This window comes from Polypterus senegalus, chromosome 10 (genome assembly GCF_016835505.1).
Source record: "Polypterus senegalus isolate Bchr_013 chromosome 10, ASM1683550v1, whole genome shotgun sequence".
NCBI lineage: Eukaryota > Metazoa > Chordata > Cladistia > Polypteriformes > Polypteridae > Polypterus > Polypterus senegalus.
This window is the reverse complement of record NC_053163.1, coordinates 167,245,869-167,272,122: the sequence shown is the minus strand read 5'-3', so window position 1 is coordinate 167,272,122 and position 26,254 is coordinate 167,245,869. Positions and strand designations below refer to the sequence as shown.

The following is a 26,254-nucleotide window of genomic DNA, read 5'->3' as shown; positions in this document are numbered from 1 at the left end:
ATGGAGAATGTGTTCCCATTGCTGCTGGGAATGAATGGAAACTCCCAGACACCGAGAATTTTTCACCTCAAGCCATTTCCAAGTATTCAGCGTCAGTCAACACTACTTCATTGTTTGCACACAACAAAAATGGTTGGCATAAAATGACCGCTTGAAGTGTACACAAGGAAACATTCTTCTAGGGGTTACTTTAACACCCTTTGACAATTTTGCAGTGATGCGGTGCAACAAGTGAATCTTTTACTCCCCGAGTTTGAAAACACAGTGTTGGAATCGATTTGCGTCTGTGGAACGTCCTGCAAAGGTGTGCGCCGAGTTAGTAAAAGGGCGCTGTACAAAGGCTGAAGGGGACACGTCAGCATCTCCAGGTTCCCAAGCCACCTTCAAGGACACGTCTCCATTCTTTACCACCCTTCACCGTCACAAAAGTTTACAACTCAAAGCACGTCACTTGCTTGATGATAAAAATGACAACTGTACTGTGAAGAGAAAATGACAGACCAGAAAAGAAACGGCCAATGTGTAAGGAGCAGGGAGACATTTAGGATTGTGGAAATCATTAAGGTGTAAAGTGGATGTCACGAGGACGAGATACGACAGTAGGTGAGGAAAGGATTGGATTTATGCCAGGAAACGGCACAAAAGGTGAGATTTTCAGAAAATTAAAGAGAGAAAACAAAAAGGACCGCACGTGAGAAGGCACAGGGTGAGCAAAAATGAAGAACCACATTTCTCAAGGTCATTGCGTGAGGAAGAGGCAGCCGAGTGGGTTGGGGTCCTTTGATAGGAGATCACTTGCAGTTTGCAGTCGGTCCGGCGCGCACCATGCTTTCGCTGTCGAGATGTTCTTCAAAAACGACGAATCCATCGTCACTATGCAACGCACTCCTCGTAACGCCGACGTCCCAAATCGGAAAACAATTCTTCAGCGGGGTGGCTGAATTTAGACCGACGGGTACAACATTGAACAGGAAATCTCCAGGCCATCCTCGAACGCCTGAAAATATCCAAGCTGTAAGGGTAACAGTTTTGCAGTCTCAGAGACGTTCAGGGCGCTTCTGCCTCGGGCGTTTTTTGTTTGCATGAGGACCTCAATTCCCATCGATACAAAATGATGGGAGTGCAGGAACTCACTTAAAGAGACTGGCAGAGCACCAACAGCCTTCAAACCGCTCGTCGAGATGCCATTGTCATGTGCAGCGGACGAGACACATTTCCATTTGAATGGTTGCATAAATAAGCTCGAATTTTGCTACTGGGCTGAAACCAACCCTTGTGAACTTCACCAGAGATCCCCGCACAAGTTAGCGGGTTATAGTTTGGTACGCCGTTGCAGAACGTGGCATGGCAGGCCCTTACCTTTTTGGAGGTGCGGGGAACAACTGTCACCATTACTTCGGAATAGTGCTGGACAGTATGACCAAAATTCTATATCACGGCAGTTTTCAAAATTATACCAGTTTCACGGTATTTGACTGTATCCCCATGTATGAGTGGATGTTAACCACATTTTTCACTGCAATTACTGCAGTAGACTGGCTAAGAATAACCTATTCCACTGTCAGGAGAATTGCACATTGTACACAAAAACACATTTTAATGTGCACTCAAGTATTAATACAGGCGAGCGGGTCATCTGTCGGCTCCTTTCACATCTCATTTCTGTTTGGCTGCCATTTAATGAAGAAACGAATCAATTCAGAGGGCTGAAACCTTTAAAAACAGGAGGCTATTAAAATGGAGTTAACTAGCAGTGCAAACTGCTTGCCGATTAGGAGAAAGGTTAGAATGAAAACCTGCAGCCACTGCGGCCCACCAGGACCAGAGTTGGACACCCCTGGTCTACAGTCTTGCTAATTAGTCTGACAACTGGCACTGTACCGAGTTGATCGACTGCTTACTTCTGACATTTACACTGCAGCCCAAAAAAAGCACATCAGGTCATACCGAACATCAAAACATTGACAATCATTGGCTCATATATGACAACAGTCCCTTAGAAAGAAATGTGGGGACGTATGAAAGGGAAGGGGCGGCACGGTGCCGCAGTGGTAGCGCTGCTGCCTCGCAGTTAGGAGATCCGGGTTCGCTTCCCGGGTCCTCCCTGCGTGGAGTTTGCATGTTCTCCCCGTGTCTGCGTGGGTTTCCTCCCACAGTCCAAAGACATGCAGGTTGGGTGGATTGGCGATTCTAGATTGGCCCTGGTGTGTGCTTGGTGTGTGGGTGTGTTTGTGTGTGTCCTGCGGTGGGTTGGCACCCTGCCCAGGATTGGTTCCTGCCTTGTGCCCTGTGTTGGCTGGGACTGGCTCCAGCAGACCCCCCGTGACCCTGTATTTGGATTCAGCGGGTTAGAAAACGGATGGATGAATGAGAAGGTGCCACTGAAAAGGTGAAAAGTAGTGTAGATACCAGACAGGTGTGCAGTTAAGGATCATCGTTAAGCCCACATTGATTCATTCTAGAATGGGGCACCCCAAGAATATTGCGGAACGTAAACTGGAGGAGTAGAGAAGAGCTACGGAGCCAGCGTGTCAAATTGTCAACTGCCATTGTTGCAGGTTTTTGTTTCAGCAACTTTCTTCACTAGTATCCAATCACTGCTGCTAACTTCTTTTGGATAATTTTAAAAATCGCCTTACTTAAGATTCAGACCTCTTCAAATTTTTCCTTTTTAAATCGACTAGCAGCTAAACAAAAAATGAGATGCAAAGCGAGCCAACATGCGACGAGCTAAGACGACGAGGACCTAAAAGTCCAAACAATCTCTAAATTCAAAGTCAATTCTTGTTGCTGGAGAGACCAGGAATTTACACCCATGGCTCGTTGGTGGTGCAGTGGGTAGCGCTGCTGCCTCGCAGTTAGGAGACCTCCCTGCATGGAGTTTGCAGGTTCTCCCCGTGTCTGCATGGGTTTCCTCCCACAGTCCAAAGACATGCAGGTTAGGTGCATTGGTGATCCTAAATTGTCCCTAGTGTGTGTGCCCAGGGATTTGTTCCTGCCTTGCGCCCTGGGCTGGTTGGGATTGACTCCAGCAGACCCCCCCCGTGACCCTGTGTTAGGATATAGCGAGTTGGAGACTGACTGACTGACCTTCACAGGTAGGGCGGCACTGTGGCACAGTGGTAGCGCTGCTGCCTTTCAGTAAGGAGACCCCGATTTGCTTTCCAGGTCCTCCCTGCATGGAGTTTGCATGTTGTCCCCATGTCTGCGTGCGTTTCATCTCCCACAGTCCAAAGACATGCAGGTTAGGTGCATTGGCGATCCTAAATTGTCCCTAGTGTGTGTGTGGCGCCCTGCCCGGGGTTTATTTCCTGCCTTGCGCCCTGTGTTGGCTGGGATTGGCTCCAGCAGACCCCCGGGACCCTGTGGTTAGGATATAGCAAGTTGGATAATGGATGCATGGGCTTGTTGGTGGCTCATATTCTGTCACAGCAAATTACTTTCAAAACTTTTGATTTTAAATTTTTTCTGAGGGCACTTTCAAAAGGTCACGTGGACCAAACACATTCAGCCACTGCGGCCCACCAGGACCGGAGTTGGACACTCCCGGTGTACAGTCTTGCTAATTAGTCTGACAACTGGCATTGCGCCGAGTTGATCGACTGCTTACTTCTGACATTTACACTGCAGCCAAAAAAAGCACATCAGGTCATACTGAGCTTCAAAGCACTGACAATCACTTTTTTTTTTTTACCATTAACGGACTTGTTAATAAAGAGCTACCCAGTAAAAAGACTGTTAATCAGCAGCATTTCACTGAATCGCTGAGACATCTTTGGGAAAGCATCAGGAAAAAACACAAAACTGCATTTTGCACCACGACCGCTCACTGGCGCACACCGCATTATCAGTAAAAGTGATTTTGACCAAAAACAATGTGGTTGTTGCTTTGCACCCCACCAAATCCTCCAGATTTCACCCCCTGCAACCTAGAAAATAAAATTGTGCCTGAAGAGAAGACAATTTGCACCCGTGAAAGAAATCAAAAAAAAAAAAAAACACACACACACATACTAGATGCTCTAAGCACGGCAGCAAAATTCCAAGAAATGTTAAGAGGCGCTGGGACAAGCGCATAGCATCTCAAGGGGAGCAGTTTGACGGTGACTACAATGGCATTGCTGAAAGTTGTTGTTTATTTAAAGCTACACTGGGAATTTTAACATGTCAGGAGCACGACTTAGAAGAGGACGGTGATGGATCTGAAGAGACGCATGTAAAGGGTTGATTAGAGGGAAAAAAAAAAAAGAGCAGACGTGTCCCAAAAAAGAAACCCTCTGACTTTTTGCTAGATCACGAACAGGTGAAGAGGTGTGCAAAAAAAAAAAAATTCTATCTGGGAGAAGTTCTGCCACTTAAAACTAACCGCTAAACTACTGGCAAAGCAAGGTTTGGAACAGCTGCCCTTTATGACAATAGCCCTCCTAACGTGACCACCGATTTATTTCCAAAAATCAAACTCCTTTGATGACTCGCGCCTCAACCCAGCATCGCACAGATTAAAAAGACAAGCCGTGGTCGGCTCCTCTCCCTATTGCTTTACACTTTATGGACTTGGGGGCTTCCCTGGCACAGGTTGGCAGCACACTTTTCCTCCATGCACGGTTTCTCCAGCTGGAAACTGACTTGTAGTATGTGACAAGACGTCCATTGCCGAGAAGTGGTTAAGGCTTTGGACTTCAAACCCTGAGGTGGTGGGTTCAAATCCTGCCACTGACCTTGTCACCTGCCTGTACTCCAATCAGAAAAACAAAAGGAATAACCCTAAATGTACCATAAAGGTTGTAAGTTGATTTGGATAAAGGGGTGGACCAAATAGATAAATGTAAAAAAACAAATGATATAGCATGTCCGCTTGAACAGCCAGCCATTATACAGGTCCCCAGTGGCGAGGCTGCCAGCTTTGGGCTCCAATAAGTGTAAGAGTAAATAATTAACATACAGGGCGATTCAAAAAGTTTCACCCAATTTCAAAGTGCCATATTCTTACAACCGTGAGGCACTTAGGAACCAATCACATACCAACTGAAAGAGGAGGTCATAGGGTGACTGTCCGTCACTGGAGGTCTGTGAGGAGATGGGGACCCCGGAGCAGAAGGCATTGGATTGGCCATAAAGGACCCCACGATGTCACAATCCACTTCTGGGTCCCAAGATCACCAGATCTCACCGTGTGACTTTTTTTTTTTTTTTTGTGGGGGTACGTGAAGGATTCTGTTTATGTGCCACCACTCCCAACAACAATGGATGATCTCCAAAGTCGCATTGACAAGAGCCACGAGTACAGGGACACCCGACACGCTCAATCGAGTATGGAATGAATTTGACTATCGTGTCAATGTTGTCCATACAACTGGAGGAGGTGTATTGAGCACTGGAAAAATTACATAATAAACTTTATGTTCACTTAAACCATTTACCTCACTGCTCAGTAAATGATTTACAAGTGAAATAAATCATTTTGAAAATCAGATTAATCTTTCTGAATCACCCTGTATAACTGGTCCTTCTAAGCATGATTTGAAAGGCAACAGTGATGGAACTTCACAGACACAGATTAGGAAGCTAAATGGAAAATGAGCTGACTTGTCACCAAAATAAAAATCCCGAGACTTTTGGCTAGTTCAGTAACAGGAAATAGGAGTGTTAAAAATACTACGTGGAAAGTTCTGCCCCTCAAAACTGACAGCTAAATCACTGCCAAAACCGCGTTCAGGACAACATCTCTCCAAAAACGTACATCGAGTTATTTTCAAAAACCAAACCAACTCGAGAACTCAAGCCTCAGCCCAACATAACATGTGTTTTATACTCTAGTCCCTGGTGGCGCCCTTCTCCCTGTCACATCACACTTTATGGACTTGGGTGCTTGCCTGGCACGGAGTGGCACCAGCTATTTCCACTAACCTCTCACCCACCCAACAGGCTGGACACTTACCTGTAGTAGGACAGAAGTCCATTGCTGAGTACAAACCAGCGTCTCTGGTAGCCCTTGATGTAGTTGGTCCATTTGAAGAGCCAGCCTTTATACGTGTCCCCGGTGGTGGGGCTGGCCGCTTTGGGCTCCGACATGACAGCAGCCTCTCCCGGCCTGTCCTTACGGATTTCGGTGTCCCTTGCTCGCGTGAAGCTTTCGTGAAGTTCGGGTAGAGTCAGTGACGGAATTACACAGAGGACTGCAGGACAGCGATGGCCATCGGCTGCTGTTTTAGGATTTCTAGAAAGTCGCCGAGGTAACGCGATCCATCCAGCGGCTCGCGCTCTCCTTCTCGAGGGAAAGATCACAAAATCCCTTCGTCAGGTACTCGAGCTGGCAGGCTCGCCCTTAAAGTGCATGCGGGGCTCCTCTGGACGCGGGATGTGCCCTCTGTGGTCGACCTTCTTGTTCTTCTTCTGCTAACTCGGACAGCCTACGGGAAAAGTTTCAAGTCCGCCCGCCTCCGAGGGTTTGGCGGTCTGCCCTCCCGGGACACACGCGTCGCTCAGCGGCTCGCCCTGACCAGGCCTTTAACGAGGTGTTCGTTTTGTCGCCTGTCCCCAGCAGTAAATCGTCATGAAGAACTCGACAGGAGGACTGACGCGCAATGTAAGCCGAGAAGCCCGGGGTTGTTTTGCAGCTTCTCTGAAACTCGATACGGAATTTGTAATGAAGGCCCGCGGAAGCCGATTCCTTTACTCCTGAGCATGAGAAGAGCGCCGCGAAACGCGGGGCCTCCCCTCGGGATGAAGTCTCTTGTTCAGTTCGCGGTCCCGGCGCCTCTCCGGGACTTGCCTGTCGCTTAGCAGGAGGACCGACGGGCTGCCGTTTCCTCCGAGACACGTAGCATGCCAACGGCCAGCCTCCTGTGCTGCCCGTCACTCGCTTCTTCTCCGACCCGAAACTGGGAACTGCCCTTCCCGTCGGGGCCTAATCGTACCCGCCGACACCTGCCACCTTCACTTGGCCGCGTTCGCCACTACTCGGGGTGACACCACGAAGCCAGCAACGTCCTCGCCCAAGTTCCTCCGTTGTCTCCCAAAAAAAAGTCCGAAACATCTACCGTACGCCGGAAATGGCTTAGTGGGGACCCATATAGGCGCTGCACCAGCCGCCTTCGCCAGTTCTAGCTTTCTCATTGGTTCGCGTCCGCGCACTTTTTCCGCTTTCACCCATGATGGGACTCGAGTCTCCCGAGCCGCGTCGGTTGTGTAGGTGACTGGAATCGGACTTGGAGTCTCGACGCTGGGGCCGCCATTCCAATTTCCACACTTGTACAATCGCGTCGTAGAAGATAACGCCACGAGTAATCCGTCATCCGCATGTCAATCAGCTTAGGGGACAGGGTAAGCTCCGCCCCTGAAACCCCGCCTTCTAATTGGCTCCAGGGCTGCCCGTCAAAAATGCATTACACGCATCACTGGTGCGGATGGTGCCATTCAGACAAGACGAGGTGGGGCGTGTCGGTAGTCTCGGCTTCTTTATTTCGGAAATTTACAAAGAGCGCAATGTCTGCATCCAGAAACTGTTTATTTTTCACCCGGTAGGTATACTCATAAACTTTGGAGGGGCATCCACACCTTCATTTATAATAAAATACTAGCCGTGCTACCAGACCTCACCAAGGACATTTCTTAAGACAGTCCTTGGACTTTTTAATTTTGGCATAGAATTACTTTCGATTATTCTTTTTTGCATCAATTCATATAATTTAAAACGCATTGTTACATTTTCTTAAAGTACCAAATACTAAACCTTTAATAGGCTCTGGTAAGTATTCCAAAAGTAATAATTTGATTTTTATTCCACTTTTGCAATACATTCCAGGTGGTCCATTAGCCCATTTCAATGCACAACAATGTGGATATTAAACATGCATGGACCTTATGAGAATTTCCTTTTATAGCTTCATAATTAATGTGTGAATTATAATTAAACCAATTATTACACTTTTTTCAGCCAAGGAACATTTCTTTTTTGATTTGCATGTCGAACAGAAGTTTCTTTGTTTGGGTCAATATGTTTTCAGGTTTCTTTAGTAACAGCAGTCCTGTAAATTTCTAGGTGTTTACATGTGAATTTATGAACTGCAAGTCTGTTCACATTGTGCAATATGTCTAGCCAGTGATGTCACTAGGGTTGGTGTCACCCAGCACAGTAGCCGAGGCCAGGTTAAGACCCCCACAGGTTGATGTGATGAACAGAGCTCTTTAATGGAGAGTTGATCCTTATTCTAATAAATGCAGTATGCAGACAGCCAGCCATTTATTGGTAATGCCCACAATAAATGACATGTGGACAATTGATTGTTTCATCACCGTTGTGATAAAGCTTAAAGACTTTGATCTTAGTGGCTCTATTCAAGGCTGGGTGTTGGACTTCCTAACAGATGGTCCCCAGTCAGTGAGGATTAGCAAAAATGATTCCTCCATGCTGTTTAATATTAATAAAGTCTGCAAGGCTGCTGCTCAATCCTCAATAGGATCTGTGATCACTTGCTCACCTACCAGCGTCTGGAACAGTCTGGATTTACGCATAAGAAGTCTTCCATCGACCGCATCCTGGCACTGAGGGTTCTCATTGGGTGCAAACGTGAATATCGGCAGTTTCTTTGCAACCTTTGTCGATTTTCGTAAGACGTTTGACTCAGTTGATTGAGCTGCCCCGTGGGGCATCCTGAGGGTTCATGGGATCCCCTCAAGGTTGCTGGATATCATGGCCGGCCTGTACACTGGTACTGTGAGTGCTGTGCAGAGTGGTTTTCCCAGTTGATTCTGGGGTTCGTCAGTGGTGTGTTCTTCCTCCTATTCTGTTAAATGCTTGTATGGACTGGGTGTTGGGCAAGGTCATGGGGTCCAGTGGCTGTGGGGCATCTGTTGGTGAAGAAAGATTCCCTGATCTTGACTTTGCTGATGATCCTGTGATCTTCTCGGAGTCAATGGAGGCTCTGATTGGGGCGCTCGAGAGACTGAGTGAGGAGTCTGAGTGTCTGGAATTGCAAGTGTCCTGATAAAAACCAAAAGCCAGGCCTCAATGACCTCTTGGGCACCGCCATCAGCAGTGTGTTTGTTTGCAGAGAGAGTGTCAACCTTGCCGAGGGGTTTACTTAAATTGGCAGTGACATTCATATCTCTAGTGACTCTGCCTATGAAGTCAGTAGACGGATTGGGAGAGCATGGGGGGGTCAAAAGGACGAAGGTCCAAGTCTTTAGAGTCCTGGTGCTTCCTGTTTGTAAGACATAGACGCTATCCAGTGACCTGAGACAAAGACTGGACTCCTTCATGTGTGTCTCTCCAGAAAATCCTTGGGTCCCGTTGGTTTGACTTTGTGTTGCTCATGGAGTCCCGAATGAAGCACATTACCTGCATTGTGAGGGAGTGTCAGTTACGGCACTACGGCCATGTGGCGCATTTCCCCGAGGGTGATCCGCCTCATAAAGTCCTCATTGTTGGGGACCTGAGTGGCTGGACCAGTCCAAGGGCTCGCCCATGTAACACCTGGCTGCAGCAGATAGAGGGTCATTTCCAGAAGGTGGGACTGGACCGCATGTCTGCCTGGGAGGTTGCCAACTGAGATCCAGAGTTGTTTTGTTGTGCAGTGGGTGCGGCAAAACACGCGGTACCAGTGCAGGCTCCCCAACTTGACTTGATTTGAAGGCTGCTGCCTCAGCCCACTTCTATGCTGTCCGTCCTTCTATGACCGTGTAGCAAAGCATGAGGGCAACAGCATCATCAAGTCTGCCGATGACACCTCCATGATTGACTTCGTCACTGGCAAGAATGAGGCTGCCAACAGGAGGGCAGAAAATGACGAGGCTGTATGGTGCCATGACAACAACCTCTCCCTGAATGTCAACAGAACAAAAGAGGTCAATGTTGACTTCAGAAAGAACAAAGACAGTCAGGCTCCACCACACGTCAATGGCTCTCCTGTCCAGATGGTTAGCAGACTCAGGTTCCTAGGTGTCCAGACCACTGATTGCCTTTCGTGGTTAGTCAACATCACCTGCATCGTGAAAAAGGCAACGTAATGCAAAAATATGTACAGGAATGGTTTGAGGAACATTAGAACAATTTAGACGAGAACAGGCCATTCATCTCCGCAAAGCTTGCCAGTCTCATCCACTCAATTCTCTAATCTGGTCGAGTCTAGAACATGACAAAGAATGGCATGTGCTGGTAAAGCGATACCATTACATGGAGGTTCCACCTTGCAACTTATAGGATTGCTGTCTTGGTTCCCGATCCCACAGGACACCGTCAGAGATCTTGTGGAGTCCATACCATGACGGGTCAGAGCTGTTTTGGAGACACGATATTAGGCAGGTGGTTTTGATGTTCTAGCTGATCGGTGTTAGTTAAACAAACATAAGCAGTTGCAGAAAAGTGCAATTATACAGTGTAAATAAAGCAGAAGAACACAGAAGAAGGTTTAGGGTATCACCCGGTATGTTTGAAGCTTGTGGTGAAATTCAGGCCAAAAAAAAAACAACAACAATAGGTCTTTACAGACGTGAGTCGAAAAACAGAAGTGTCTTAAGGGCAAAAAGATGGCATTTTTTTACTCGGTTGGAGAAAGTGATGTCACTACGACCAGAACTGAAAGTGGCATTGATGGGCCCAGGTGGGATTTCCCTTGGGTGGTCTGCATTAGAAAGAGAGAAAGGGTTAATGCAATCGGCCTCCCCATGGTCTGGTATGGAATTACCATCTTTCGAGCCCTTTAGCCAACCATGTGTGTGACAGCAGGAGTTGTGCAAATCATGTGCAAGTGAAAATGTGTGTGTGTGTGTGTATTGTGACCAGGGTACAGAAATGACAACTCCATGGAGAAAGAAAATTTTTGGGCACCAACCGGGTCATCCCATTTTTTGAGGACACAGAAATGCGAAACAAAAATGAACGCTCTTTGCTGTGTGTTCTTCCCGTTATACGCGGTAATTAACTTTAAGACGTCTGGCTTATCGGGCTGATCAGTCAAGGTCACTGTGGTAGTGGGGTCACTGGTCCCAGTATTAACGCCTCCTTCTTGGAGGCCGAACAGGAAGGGGTGGGGTCAGTTGACCTCACTGGGCGGATTCTCGGCACTGTGAGGAAAGGAGGAGATGACAGCGTTAGCGATAGCACCCCCCTCTGATCCCAGTGGGTGATTACATACATCAGCTGAGCCTGAGAGGTCCTCCATTACACATGTGTGACAGTATGACCATGTGTGTATACATACTGTAAAAATAATACACCTTGACACCTTTGGGGCACCAACCCGTATACCTGAATAATGGCGGCAAAAGTCAAAATTAGATGCACAGTAGTGTACAGTCCAAAACCGAACTGATTCACAGAAGGAAGCTGGCTGGGTTTTAAGGCAGATCAGGGGAAGTGATGTCAGTGGCCCCAAACTGGAAGTGATGTCAGAGGGCCTGGAGCTGGAAGTGATGTCAAAGGGCTTGGAGCTGGAAGTGAGTTCAGAGGGTCTGGAATCAGGGATGATGTCAGTGGGCCCAGGCACAATTTCCCATGTTTGGGCTGTAGGGATAAAAGAGATTGGGTTATTGCACCCTGCCGCCCCCTGGCCAGGCGTGGAATTACCTTCTAGCTGCCTCCCATGCTCACCTGTGTGACAATACACACACACTTACACACACACACTTACACACACGCACTTACACACCCACACAGAGTTGCACCTCAGATTAGATAAACTTTATTAATCCCAAGGGGAAATTCAGATGCACACAGCAGCAGAAACATAAAAAAATAAAAATACGGATTCACACAACAAATAACACAGCCAATCACTCTTTAAATAAACATTGAAAATTGAAACTGAAAGATTGATTTATGCATAGGCATTTCATTTGGGATGTCGTGAGGAAGCATTGAATTGCCTGAAAGCAGTGGGCAGAAAAGCCCCCCCCCAGCCGTGGTGGAATGAGCCCAGTGGCTGAAAGAGCTCCAAGAGACAGAGAGAGCGCCTCCTGCAGGGCATTTTCCATTTTTTGTCACCGTCCTCTTTTCGTGTGTCCAGGGCCCACCCTGTGATGGATCAGGCTTTTCTTATAAGTTCCCCCAGGCTTTGTGTGTCTTTTGTGCACAAACTGCTTTCCCCAGGATGCCACGGCGTTGAACGCCACACTGGCTACTATGGACTGGTGGAACATTTCCAGCAGCTTGATGCCCACATCGGCAGACCAGCGTCACCTCGGGAAGTCCGGTCTGCTCTGGCCCTTCTTGTGCCGCGTCACTGTGTTGTCAGACCAGTGCCGTTTGCTGTTTATGTGAACCCCCAGGTACTTGTACTGTGCCCTCAATAATATTTGGGACAAAGACACACTTTTTCCTGAATTCCCCCACCAGCTCCCCAATTTTCAAATCAAACAATTCGGACATCGTGAACAGACTTTCATTTAGGGGGGATTTGCAAATAATTCAGACATCGTGATTAAAGTGCGCAGGGCAGATTTTCATTTAAGGGGTGTCGCATGCGGCTGGGGGTGGAGCCCTGGTTTTGTTGGTGGCCGCGGGTAGGGGGCTTGGATGCCCAATCCTGTAAGGGCCCATGGCCACCGCCAGGCGGCGCCCCGGTGCCTAAAGAACCCTGGAGCCCAGCACTTCCGCCACACCAGGAAGTGCTGGGGGGAAGAAGAATGGGGGCACCCGGAGGGCTTCTGGGTGCGCAGCCGGCACTTCCGCCACACGGGGGCGTGTCCAAGGAGGAGTGCCGGGAAGCAGCTGGAGCCCATTCGGGGTGGTATAAAGGGGGCAGCCTCCCTGCATTCGAGAGCGGAAGTCGGGTGGGAGAGGACGGAGCTGGAGAAAGGCCTGGAGGCGACCAGAAGAAGGGCACGAAAGACTGTGAGAGGCCCGGACTTTGGGGGAATTGGTGCTGGAGGCACTGGGACATGCACTGAACATTTACTGTAAATATTGTAAATAGTTGTGGTGGAAATAAAAGTGTGCTGGGTGAACAAACGATGTCCGTCTGTCTGTGTCCGGGTCCCGTTCCACAGGGGGAATTTGCAGACATTTTGGTCTACACAGTGGAGCGGAGGGGGAAATCAAACCAAAATGTGCCTTTGTCCAAAAGTTCCTGGTGGGCACTGTAGCTCGGCACCACTTCCACATCCTCCCCCTTGGATGGTGACGCGTTTCGGAGGCTCCTTGGCATGTGCCAGCAGATCCTTCATACAGAATGTGAAACGCCACGCGAGTAATCGGGGAGACACACTGAACTACCCGGGTGTGAGGACTGGGACGGAGGCTAAAAGAACCTCTAGATGTCTGTTGTTAGTTTGAGTTTTAATTGACCTAAAGCAGTGATCTGGGGGAGATGAGTCTGTGGTGGTCCTTTTCACGTGGTTTATGGCACTAGAGGTCAACAACAGAGTGAAGAGCACAGCAATTATTGTCCCAGCAGACCTGACCACACGCTGTCATTTATTATTTAGCGGGCGCCGGAGCTGAGCCAAGCCAGACGGTAATGGAGAATGTGGCCTCACCTTCCATTATGGCTTTGTGGAATTGAAGTGAGATGGACGGGAAAATAATCACAATAACACATTTTATTTATATATCACCTTTCAAACTTCAAAAAATGAAAAACAGGGAAACCCCTGGAAAAAACACTTAAACGATAAACTGATTTAAAGTGTCAGCCTTTTTGAGGAAACAAATGATCATGGAGCATCACCGAGCCCCAAAACCCCAGACACAACCGGACCGATACCTTCCCGGCTGAAAATGCAGAACTGTTATTGGATAAACTCCTCTTCTCCCAATTGGCACAATTGCGGTCCCAGTCAAAATTCCAGTTCCTGTTCCTTTAACCCTCCTCCAGGAAAGTCTTGTCCACCACCTCCTGACTCCAACTCTCCGACCGAGAAGTGAGACGGAGTCTTTAATGCTGGACTCAGGACTACAGCTCCCAGCAGGCCTTGCAAGTGCAAAAATGGGATGTCCACCAGAGGGATGCTGCCATCCAGCGTATAGGGGTGAATATATGGCCCTGGGAGGCAGTCTCCCTCTGTCCTTCTGTTATTATGGCCTCATGCCGGGGACAGGCACCAGCAACCAACCTGGCCAGAATGCTCGTTCATCCACATCCCTCCATGAAGGCTTCCTGGTAAGGTAAGGGACCATCCATTTTGGCTGGGATGTAAAATAACGTGATGTCTGTGAGACTTTGCTGTTTTAGATAGACACATACAGTGCATCCGGAAACTATTCACAGCGCTTCATCACTTTTTCCACATTTTGTTATGTCACAGCCTTATTCCAAAATGGATTAAATTCATTTTTTTTCCTCAGAATTCTACACACAACACCCCATAATGACAATGTCATTATAAGTTTACTTGAGGTTTTTGCAAATTTATTAAAAATAAAAAAAACTGAGAAATCCCATGTCCATAAGTATTCACAGCCTTTGCTCAATACTTTGTCGATGGCAGCAATTCCAGCCTCAAGTCTTTTTGAATATGATGCCACCAGCTTGGCACACCTATCCTTGGCCAGTTTTCGCCCATTCCTCTTTGCAGCACCTCTCAAGCTCCATCAGGTTGGATGGGAAGCGTCGGTGCACAGCCATTTTAAGATCTCTCCAGAGATGTTCAATCAGATTCAAGTCTGGGCCACTCAAGGACATTCACAGAGTTGTCCTGAAGCCACTCCTTTGATATCTTGGCTGTGTCCTTAGGGTCGTTGTCCTGCTGAAAGATGAACCGTCGCACCAGTCTGAGGTCAAGAGCGCTCTGGAGCAGGTTTTCATCCAGGATGTCTCTGTACATTGCTGCAGTCATCTTTCTCTTTATCCTGACTAGTCTCCCAGTTCCTAATGCTGCCACCATCATGCTTCACTGTAGAGATGGTATTGGCCTGGTGATGAGAGGTGCCTGGTTTACTCCAAACGTGACGCCTGACATTCCCACCAAAGAGATCAATCTTTGTCTCATCAGACCAGAGAATTTTGTTTCTCATGGTCTGAGAGTCCTTCAGGTGCCTTTTGACAAACTGCAGGCGGGCTGCCATGTGCCTTTTACTAAGGAGTGGCTTCCGTCTGGCCACTCTACCATACAGGCCTGATTGGTGGATTGCTGCAGAGATGGTTGTCCTTCTGGAAAGTTCTTCTCTCTCCACAGAAGACCTCTGGAGCTCTGACAGAGTGACCATCGGGTTCTTGGTCACCTCCCTGACTAAGGCCCTTCTCCCCAATCGCTCAGTTTAGATGGCCGGCCAGCTCTAGGAAGAGTCCTGGTGGTTTCGAACTTCTTCCACTTACAGATGATGGAGGCCACTGTGCTCATTGGGACCTTCAAAGCAGCAGACATTTTTCTGTAACCTTCCCCAGATTTGTTCCTCGAGACAATCCTGTCTTGGAGGTCTACAGACAATTCCTTTGACTTCATGTTTGGTTTGTGCTCTGACATGAACTGTCAACTGTGGGACCTTCTATAGACAGGTGTGTGCCTTTCAAATCAGGTCCAGTCAACTGAATTGACCACAGGTGGACTCCAATGAAGCTGCAGAAACATCTCAAGGATGATCAGGGGAAACAGGATGCACCGGAGCTCAATTTGGAGCTTCATGGCAAAGGCTGTGAATACTTATGGACATGTGCTTTCTCAGTTTTCTTATTTTTAATAAATTTGCAAAAACCTCAGGTAAACTTTTTTTCACGTTGTCATTATGGGGTGTTGTGTGTAGAATTCTGAGGAAAAAAATGAATTTAATCCATTTTGGAATAAGGCTGTAACATAACAAAATGTGGAAAAAGTGATGCGCTGTGAATACTTTCAGGATGCACTGTAGATAGATTTGAAAGGCACTATATAATAGATAGATATATAGATATGAATAGGCACTATATAACAGATACTGTAGATGAAAGGCACAATATAACAGATAAACAGATGACAGGAACTATATATCAGATACAGTATATAGGTAGGTAGATGAAAGGCACTATATAACAGATACAGTAGATAGATGGATGAAAGGCACTATATAATAAATAGATAGATAGATGAATGAAGGGCGGCACGGTGGTGCAGTGTATAGCATTGCTGCCTTACAGTTATTAGACCTGGGTTCGCTTCCCAGGTCCTCCCTGCGTGGAGTTTGCATGTTCTCCCCGTGTCTGCCTGGGTTTCCTCCCACAGTCCAAAGACATGCAGGTCAGGTGCATTGGCGATCCTAAATTGTCCCTAGTGTGTGCTTGGTGTGTGTGTGTGTGTGTCTATGGTGGGCTGGCACCCTGCCTGGGGTTTGTTTCCTATGCTGGCTGGGATTGGCTCCAGCAGACCCATGTGACCCTGTAGTTAGGAAATAGCGGGTTGGATAATGGATGGATAGATAGATGAAAGGCAGTATATAACAGAAAGATCAATCGATAGATAGATTGATAGATGAAAGGCACTATATAATACATAGATAGATGAAACACACTGTATAACAGATAGATCAATCAATAGATAGTTGAAAGGCACTAAATAGATAGTTGAAAGGCACTATATAGCAAATGAAAAGATAGATAGATGAAAGGCACTATATAACAGATAGTTAGATAGTAGGATGAATGGGAAAAAATAGCAGATAGATAGATAGATAGAGCGATGAAAGGCACTATATGGCAGATAGATTTATCTCTGTCTTTGAGTCACAGGAGACCCACGTGACCCTGTAGTTAGGATATAGTGGGTTAGATAGATAGATGAAAGGCAGTTTATAACAGAAAGATCAATCGATCGATAGATAGATTGATAGATGAAAGGCACTATATAGAAGATAGATTGCTAGATGAAAGGCACTATATAATAGATAGATAGATGAAAGGCACTATATAACAGATAGATCGATAGATAAAAGGCACTATTTAATACATAGATAGACAGATGAACCACACAATATAACAGATAGGTCGATAGATAGATAGCTGAAAGGCACCATATAGCAAATGAAAAGATAGATGGATGAAAGGCATTATATAACAGACAGACAAATAGATAGATAAATAGTAGGATGAATGGCACTATTTAGCAGATAGATAGATAAATGAAAGGCACTATATAACAGATCAATAGATGAAAGGCACTATATAGCAGATAGATCTATCTCTGTCTTCTCTTCCATCAGATATTTCATAAACAACTGACTTTTATTTCTCTGTTGAATATTTGCCACTCCATACCAGCATGTCATGAGAAGTAAAGATAAGGAAGTGAAGAAGCCTGACGGGGCGCGTTTGGTCAAATCAGATGCAACATGCAACACCAAATACAATCAGAAACTTTATTAGAAACGAAAACTAAAATATACTTGTCAGAGTTGCAACCACATAACAGTGGATTCAGAAAGTATTCAGCCCAATTCATTGTCTGCGCTTTCTGTACGGAATCGTTCTATGAATGAGAGATTTAAATTCTGATTTTAATAAATTTGCAAATCTATCTGAACACACGTTGTCACTTTGTCATGTGGGTCACTGAGTGTAGGTTGCTAGACAAAACTGGCTAAAGTGTGCAGAAAGTGCAGAGGTCTGAATATTTTTTGAATCCAGCGTACCGTTCTCTTCTGCTTTTCTACCACTAGGTGGCAGCACCTCCCCGGCGCAGGCACATCGAGCGCTCCCTTCTTCTCTCTTGCTGTCCATCCCGGCTGCGCTTCACCGAGTCACGCCAGGACATTTGGTGTGAGTGAAGTTGAAGAGCCAGCTGGTATCTCAGTCAATGCTGTCTTTTGTTTTAAGGCAATTCCAACAGCTTGTTGTGTTGTCTTAAAGTTTGTATTTAGCTGAACGCTGAAATGACATTAATTGAAAGTTACGATTAGCATATACGTGTCGTGATTTTATGGGGGGGCAGTGGGTACACAATGCCAGTGCCATCTTACTACTATCTCCTTACTGCTCACTCGTCTCAGTCCTACGCCCCCAAAATAGGCCATTTTCACTCCTCTTGTATCGGAGAACGCACTGCCTTTTATTATTAACGCCTCCTAAGAGGGGTGCAAGTGGGGACACTGAAGGATGTAACGCGTCTAACGGGGTAACAGAAGGCACCTCTCACCACACAAAAGGGCGAAGAAATGCGGCAGAGAACTCCAAATAAAAGAGCAGAAGGAAGAGCGAAGGTGAACCCACCCCCGCCCCTTCTCTGCCTCTGCCGTGGGTGGGCTCCTCTACAAAAGAGCCACCAAAAAAAGAAACGCGCGACTTCTCATTCATCCTTTCTGTCTTTCCTGAGCTGTCTGAATGATTTTTTTCTTTTCTTGAATTGCTCATTTTATCCTCCCCCGACATGGCTCCCGAGAACGACTTCGCTTCTTCAAACTACGCGTTAAGTTGCCGCGGAAGCCCCGTTTTCCTGCCAGGCAGTCGCGAAACAGCACAGCGGCCCTCGTGTCTGCGCCCCGGCCGGGATGCCACTTGGCTGTCCGTTTAATGAAACCACCGTGATATATTATTATAATATATAAAAAAACACACTTACCATATATGGCTTAAAACCATTTCAAAGTCAGTTCGCTTTTAATTGATATATTCATTCATTAAATTGTCGAGTTCGAGTTTCACATTCGAATCCTGTCCAGGGATTGTTTCTACCTTGCACCGATCCTTGGTGGGCCAGGCTCCAGCTTACCAAGGACAAGTAAGTGGCATCCATGGCAAAAATTCACAGGAGGATCGGGCAGGCCACTGCAGCATTCACCAAAGTGTGTGTGTGTGTGTTTGGTCTATCATCAGGAAATTCTGGGTGTGTGCCCAGGAGCCCATGACGACACAGGACCTTCTCCTCAATAGACGTAATGAGATCACTGATTATTAGCAAGTCGAAATGACCAAGGAGGAATATCACCCCCCCCACACACACACACACACACGATAAAATAAAACAATTTGGTATCCATGAGTCAAATTACCAAGGTGGTCCCCCCACCCCACTTGAAGAAACAATATGACTGAGTATCCAAAAATCATAATGACCCTTCTTGATGAAACAACTGAGTGTCCGTGAGTCAGAATGACCAAGGGGACCCCCCCCCCACTACGACTGAGTATCCATGAGTCAGAATGACCAAGGTGGACCCACCCCCACTTGATGGAATGATACAATTGTGTATCCGCAAGTCGAAATGACCCTGCTTGGTAAAATGACTGAGCATCCACAAGTTGGACTGGCCAAGGGGACCTGCCCCCCAAGGTTCGATGAAGCAATTGAGTCGCACACTTAAATCAGGAGTGAAAAATACCACACTGTGATATTTAAAGTATGATCAACTCTCTGTTGAGGAACTAAGTCACCCATTGGCCCATGGGGGTCTTAATCCAGTCTCACTTAAAATCAAAATCCACCCTTTTCCCATCCTTATCCTGATGATTCCTCCATATGGATCAGAAACATGGACCCCACTGCAAATGGACCTGAAGAAACTCAAGGTCCTCCAATTATGAAACTTGCGCCAGATCTTGCTCGTCCCACTCCGTGATGACATTCCCAGTGAAACTATCTGGCCAAGATGTGTGCAGCACCCAACAGTAGAAGAACAAATCCAGCAATGGAGGCCAAGGTGGTTGGGTTACGTGTGCAGAATCAGCCCAGACCGTCCACAGCATACAGACTCCTTTGGATGTAACACCCCACCCAGTGGACACTCCGATAAACTGCACCCATGAAAACGTGGCGCAAAAAGGTGCTGGAGGATCTGAAGAACCAGAGCCTCAACCTCGGCATGGCCAGGAACCTCACCATGAATCATAAAGCCTGGAAAGGCAACACAAGCAACATCTGAAACGTCACAGCAGAAGCGCGTGGTCAACCAGGCACTAGTAAGGGACCAAAGAAAGAAAAGTTTCAGTAACTTCATGGCCTAGCCTGAACTTTAAACTAAAGTGACAGCAGATTGCTGGGGTCATGAAGAAGGAGCCAAGTGTGTTGGCTTGTGTGTTGATGGCCAGCATCCCCGGATGGTCTGCCACTTCTGACAGCAGCTCTCTGTCTCTCAGGTCAGCGTGTCCTCCTTTCATGCCAAGAACGCCACTTGTCAGATATGAATCCATGTCATATGCATTTGCCACCTATTAATACCTTCTGAGATAGCAAGAAGTCTTTGAGAGGTCTCTGCCGGCCCCCAAAGACATAGCAGAAGACAGTTCTGACTGACCCACAGGCTGCTTTTTTTATGTCATACACTCCTCCATATGACCCAAGCTCAAAGTGCTAAATATGTCACGCCGGTCGCTGAGAGTGCCATGCCAGGTAGGCAGCCTCTGGTAGGTCTTTATGGTGCCTGTGGTGGTGTGCCCTCAGCTGCTGCCCTCTTATTTGCTAAGCTGCACTGTTTTTTTTTACATTTTTTAATGAGATTTCCAGTCATTTTGAGACGATGGCTGCAATGCTGAAAGGTGAGATGTTGAACCTGCTCAAGAGTGCCCCCCTGTGGCAGCGGTCACAACATTTCACACATCTGGAACCCTATAGCTCTGTCCACCCCTATAGCCACTCAGGTGAGTCTGTGGCTGTAGCCCATGTGTTCACCACTCTGTCCTCTAGTGGTCAAAAACGGTGGTGTAACGGCCCCCACTCCACAATCCTACCCCCGGGTGTTGGTGGAGTTGCGTCATTTTCTCTCATTCTGACAGGCAGAGTGACAGCAGAGAGACGGCATGGCCTCTGAGTTCGTTTATGACTCAGCACCACATTCTCCATAATGTTAATTAATGGCAAAGTGAAGCACGCTTAGATAGTCAACCTCATTACTTGTCTAAAAAGACAACCCTTCTGTTTACTAAGTAAAGAAAAATTAATGGAAAAAAAAGAAACACACCAGTGGTGACTTCTTACTAGATAAAGGGATTTAAACACATATGTGTACTGGACCACCAGGCAGCACCGCATGCCCACCAGCAGAGAAAACTAAGAATATGAAAGTGATCAAGGGATTCATCCTGGAAGATTCAATGAGGTTTGACCAGACAAGTAACCAATCTTTACATTATATAGCGCCTTTTAATAAGCTTTTATTTGTACGTCACATCATTGTGGCCTGGTGGGCTTTAAGAATCCCACTTTAGCATCAGAGTGAAGTGCAGAATTCAGTGACTGACCTGGCTGTTGCTATCCTTTATATAGCAGCTTTCACATCTATCTATCTATCTATCTATCTATCTATCTATCTATCTATCTATCTATCTATCTATCTATCTATCTATCTATCTATCTATCTATCTATCTATCTATCTATCTATCTATTATATAGTGCCTTTCAAATCTATCTATCTATCTATCTATCTATCTATCTATCTATCTATCTATCTATCTATCTATCTATCTATCTATCTATCAGCAGCACAGGTGAGGAGAGAGCTGAGGAGACTTCGTGCCAGCAAAGCAGCGAGTCCAGATGGAGTATCGCCACGACTGCTGAAGGCCTGTGCGTTGGAACTGGGGAATCCTCAACAGCGCATCTTCAACCTGAGCCTGGAACAGGGGAGAGTCCTGAGGCTTTGGAAAACATCTTGTATCACCCCAGTCTCAAAGGTATCACGTCCTGGTGAGCTGAACGACTTCAGGCCTGTCGCACTAACGTCACATGTGATGAAGACCATGGAGCGGCTGCTGCTTCACCACCTGAGGCCACGCCCTCAACCCTCTGCAGTTCGCATACCAGGAGAAGGTGGGAGCGGAGGATGCCATCATCTATATGCTACACTGATCCCCCTCTCACTTGGGCAGAGGCAGTGGAGCTGTTAGAATTATGTTTCTGGACTTCTCTAGCACCTTCAACACCATCCAACCTCTGCTCCTCAAGGACAAGCTGACAGAGATGGCAGTAGATTCACACCTGGTGCCATGGATCGTGGACTATCTTACAGACAGACCTCAGTATGTGCGTCTCGGGAACTGCAGGTCTGATATTGTGGTCAGCAACACAGGAGCGCCACAGAGGACTGGACTTTCTCCAGTCCTGTTCAGCCAACATACATCAGACTTTCAATACGACTCGGAGTCCTGCCACGTGTAAAAGCTCGTTGATGACACTGCTATGGTGGGCTGCATCAGGAGTGGGCAGGAGGAGGAGTATAGGAACCTAATCAAGGACTTTGTTAAATTGTGCGACTCAAACCACTTTCACCTGAACACCAGCAAAACCAAGGATCTGGTGGTGGATTTTAGGAGGCCCAGGCCCCTCATGGACCCCGTGATCATCAGAGGTGACTGTGCAGATGGTGCAGACCTATAAATACCTGGGAGTGCAGCTGGATGATAAACTGGACTGGACTGCCAATACTGATGCTCTGTGTAAGAGAGGACAGAGCCGACTATACTTCATTAGAAGGCTGGCGTCCTTCAACATCTGCAATAAGATGCTGCAGATGTTCTACCAGACGATTGTGGCGAGCGCCCTCTTCTATGCGGTGGTGTGCTGGGGAGGCATCATAAAGAAGAGGGATGTCTCACGCCTGGACAAACTGGTAAGGAAGGCAGGCTCTATTGTAGGCATGGAGCTGGACAGTTTGACATCCGTGCCAGAGCAACGGGCGCTGAGCAAGACTCCTGTCAATCATGGAGAATCCACTGCATCCACTGAACAGGATCATCTCCAGACAGAGGAGCAGCTTCAGCGACAGACTGCTGTCACCATCCTGAGAAGACCCCACACTATGAGACTCTTCAGTTCCACCCTGGGGGGGTAAACGTTAAGTTATTGTCTGCTTTTACAGGCATTGTTATCACTCTTTAATTTAATATTGTTTTTTGTATCAGTATACTGCTGCTGGATTATGTGAATTTCCCCTTGGGATTAATAAAGTATCTATCTATCTATCTATCGATCTATTTTATAACACCTTTCACATTGCTCTATTATATATATATATATATATATATATATATATTTGTATATTTTCTTCCTGTATTTCAGTTTGTTTCTTTGATTCTCGACAGACGCTGTGTCTCTCCTGTTACTCCGTTTGAGGTTTGCTGCCAGACACGCGCCGAGTGTTGTGTTGCCAAGTGCACATGTCTGCCCAGTGCCGTGTGGTCCTTTGATGTTGTGACAGGACTCCGAGTTGCTGTCTTGACACGAGTGCCAGTCTGCTCCCTTCCTTTGCATGTAAATTTCCATGTCGAACGATCTGCACTCTGTCTTATTGATACTCAGTGAACCTACTAATCACGTGGATTTTGATCCACTCTATATGGTATCCTAATCCATCAGACCCCCAATCTCACTCCCCCCATGTACTGTATATCAAATTCCAGCTCTAGAGTCTGTGGTCTTTCTGTGTCCTTGGACAGGTCTAGTTGTCCGCTATGGGAATTTCTGGGGAGAAGTAGGAGGAGGAGGAGGAGGAGGAGGAGCGGAGTAGAACTGGCATATGGTGAAGTTCCCTTGAGTCTCTTTGACAAGTCTGTGAACTGATGAACTTCTCTGAAAGGTTTTGTGAATTAGAATGACCCGATGAGTTGTGCAGGGTAGTGTTGGTGTTTTCTTTGTATATTGCAGCAGGTTCTCTGAAGCCTCCTAGGGTGGTCCTACAGCTGCAGCATCAGGTGGCCCTGCCCCTCAAAGCTCAATATATACTGTAAATGGCAAGGCTTAGGAATAGTTTCATAGCTCCTGGATCATGAGATGTGACCCCGTTTAGCTCCATATATAACTGACAAGGTCAGGGAGTACAGCTCACAGTTTCACAGTTGCAGTGTTAGGAGGTCCTGACTTAGTCTCTGTCTCTCTGTATTTATTTATGTAAATGACAAGGCCTGTCGGCAGTCCACCAGCTGCAGCATCATAGGGTACCACCCCCTTAGGCTTAAAAATGTAAATGACAAGGCCTGTATACTTTCCGAATCCACTGCATTTCAAATTAGTATAAAGAACCAAACAAGGGTGCCCACTGTCACCGGTGCCGTTTGCTGCTGCTTTTGAACCACTAGCTGTTTCTCTCTAGAGGCAGTCAGAGATAAAAGGGATCAAAAGGAAAGGGCTTAAAAAAAGAAAACTAACCAAATTCAAATATATGAGGAAATGTCAAGAGGAGTGAAATGTTGTGAGTCTCTGGTATTCTTTGTCTAGGTGTGCCCCAGCGATCACTAATTCTTCTCGTCCCGTCCCTTTAAATGTCACCATTGCTCCCAGCAGGCTCCATTGAGTCTTGTGTTCTGAATAATTATTTAACAGCAGAGAAGGCTGATAACGAGGGTAGGGGGTAGTGGAGGCAGCAGCGGGTACTGGCAGGTGCCCACGGTGCCTGCTGTTTGAGCTGGTTTCCCAATATAATTGCAGGAGGCCCCCTAAGGCCAACCCATTACTCAGTGGCTTGTGTCCTGATAGAAGAAGGCATGCTCTGAAAGGAAAAGAGATATCCGTTGGTATGCTGACAGCAAAATACCACAAAGTAGAGGGAAATCTGTGGAAAAACCCTGGCGAGTCTAGAAAATCTCATTTAGGAAATGCATCCATCCATGTGTCCATTCATCCATCAATCCATTGTGATGGATGGGGGAAGGCAGCTACTTTGGGACACTGCCTCCCCAAAGACACCCCCAGATTCCCGCAGGGCACCATGGGATCTGGAGTTCGGCTTCACCGTGGGTGCCGCTGGGAGACGCTGCCGGGGGACTTGGGAGTTTTTACAATCTGCGTAGCCCAGAAGTAATCCAAAGTCATGGGGACGGAAGCCCCAAAGTAGTTCCGGGGTCAAGAAAAAGCAAGTTCTCCATCTGACCATCTGAAATGCTGGTAAGTCATATGGATGGAAGGACAGAAGCACTTCTTGGTCAAGGACTCTGTAAAGGACTACTGGAGACCCAGCAAGCGAGTCGAAGTCGGGGAGGTGTGGAGGAGAGAGAATTATTATTACTGAGATCTGTGCTTGTTGAATTGTCTGTTTATTGTGGCTGTGGTGCTTGAAGACACTATTTGGAGAAGAAAAGAATTAAAAATACTCCTCATTGCTTTTACCCCATGCTCTATGCGAATATCTGTTAAAGGGGTAACAGCAACCCCTAACATCCACACCATTGTTTTTTCTTAACCTGCTTATTCAGGGTATTTTAGCAGTCATCAGGTGACAGACGTGACGTTACTCCACCAGGGTGTGACAAGACAGGAATGGCCAAAGGTTTGGGCGGCAACACAAATGTTGTGTTTTGTAAATTTTGCTCCTTCAGCATTTTCAGATTATTATTTCTTTATATGTCTCTATTGTATAATGAAGAACAATTCTAAACATTCCACAGGTTTCTAAGGCTTTTATTGGCTAATGCATCACATCTATACAAAGAGTCAATATTGACAGGCATGTTGGGGATCAGCTTCTGGGCCAAATCCTGAGTGACGGTGGTCCATTTGTGCCCATTTTAGTGCTTGGAGTTGATCACAATTTATGGGCTGTCTTGCTTGTCCCACCCGCTTTTTGAGAATTGACCACCGGTTCTCAATGGCATTAACATCTGGGGAGTTTCCTGGCCAAACTTTCAATATCCTGATCTCCGCGCCACTTCGTTATCACTTTTGCCCTGTGACATGGTGGTGGTGGTGTCATCATACTGGAAAATGCACAGATCATCACCAAATCGCGCCAGCTGAGTGTCACCCCCTGCCTCCCGACTCTAACTCCTTGAGGTTTAGGCAGTGAGCTCCTTTCATACTGTCCGGGATGTCCCTATGATGAGAGCCTATCCAGAGCAGGGGTCACCTGGAGGACCACCGTGGCTGCAGGTTTTCATTTGAACCCTTTTCTATAATGAGTGCCCTGTTTGTGCTGCTAAATAACTTCTTGTGAATTGGTTTTTTAAGATTTGCTCCCCTGAATTTCTGGGCGGCACGGTGGCACAGTGGGTAGCGCTGCTGCCTTACAGTTATTAGACCTGGGTTCGTTTCCCTGAGTCCTCCCTGTGTGGAGTTTGCATGTTCTCCCCGTGTCTGCGTGGGTTTCCTCCCACAGTCCAAAGACATGCCGGTGAGGTGGATTGGTGATTCTAAATTGGCCCTGGTGTGTGTTTGTGTGTGTCCTGTGGTGGGTTGGCACCCTGCGTGGGATTGGTTCCTGCCTTGTGCCCTGGGATTGGCTCCAGCAGACCCCTGTGACCCTGTGTTCGGATTCAGTGGGTTGGAAAATGGATGGATGGATGAATTTCTTCATCGTTCCTCTGAGTTGCTTCATGTCTTTCCTTAAACAGAAATGAAATGTGAAGTGAGGGAGCCAACAGAAGACCAACTAAATCAGGGCCTCAAACTCCAACCAGCTGCTTAATGAGGTGCTGATTCTTGTCGTTA

At 46.9% G+C, this 26,254-nt stretch overlaps 1 protein-coding gene across 2 annotated transcripts in view; it reads right to left on the bottom strand.

Moving 5' to 3' along the window:
• The window catches only part of LOC120538001 (oxysterol-binding protein 1-like), a 65,501-nt gene extending 58,456 nt beyond the window's left edge, over window positions 1–7,045 (bottom strand). The window contains exon 1 of one of the 2 annotated variants that reach the window (XM_039767341.1): window positions 5,939–7,045. In XM_039767341.1, coding sequence (XP_039623275.1) covers window positions 5,939–6,072 — 134 coding nt within the window. In that variant the 5' untranslated portion in view covers window positions 6,073–7,045. The remainder of the gene's footprint in view (window positions 1–5,938) is intronic. The other variant, XM_039767340.1, reaches the window with a different exon arrangement.
• Window positions 7,046–26,254: the final 19,209 nt, after the last annotated feature.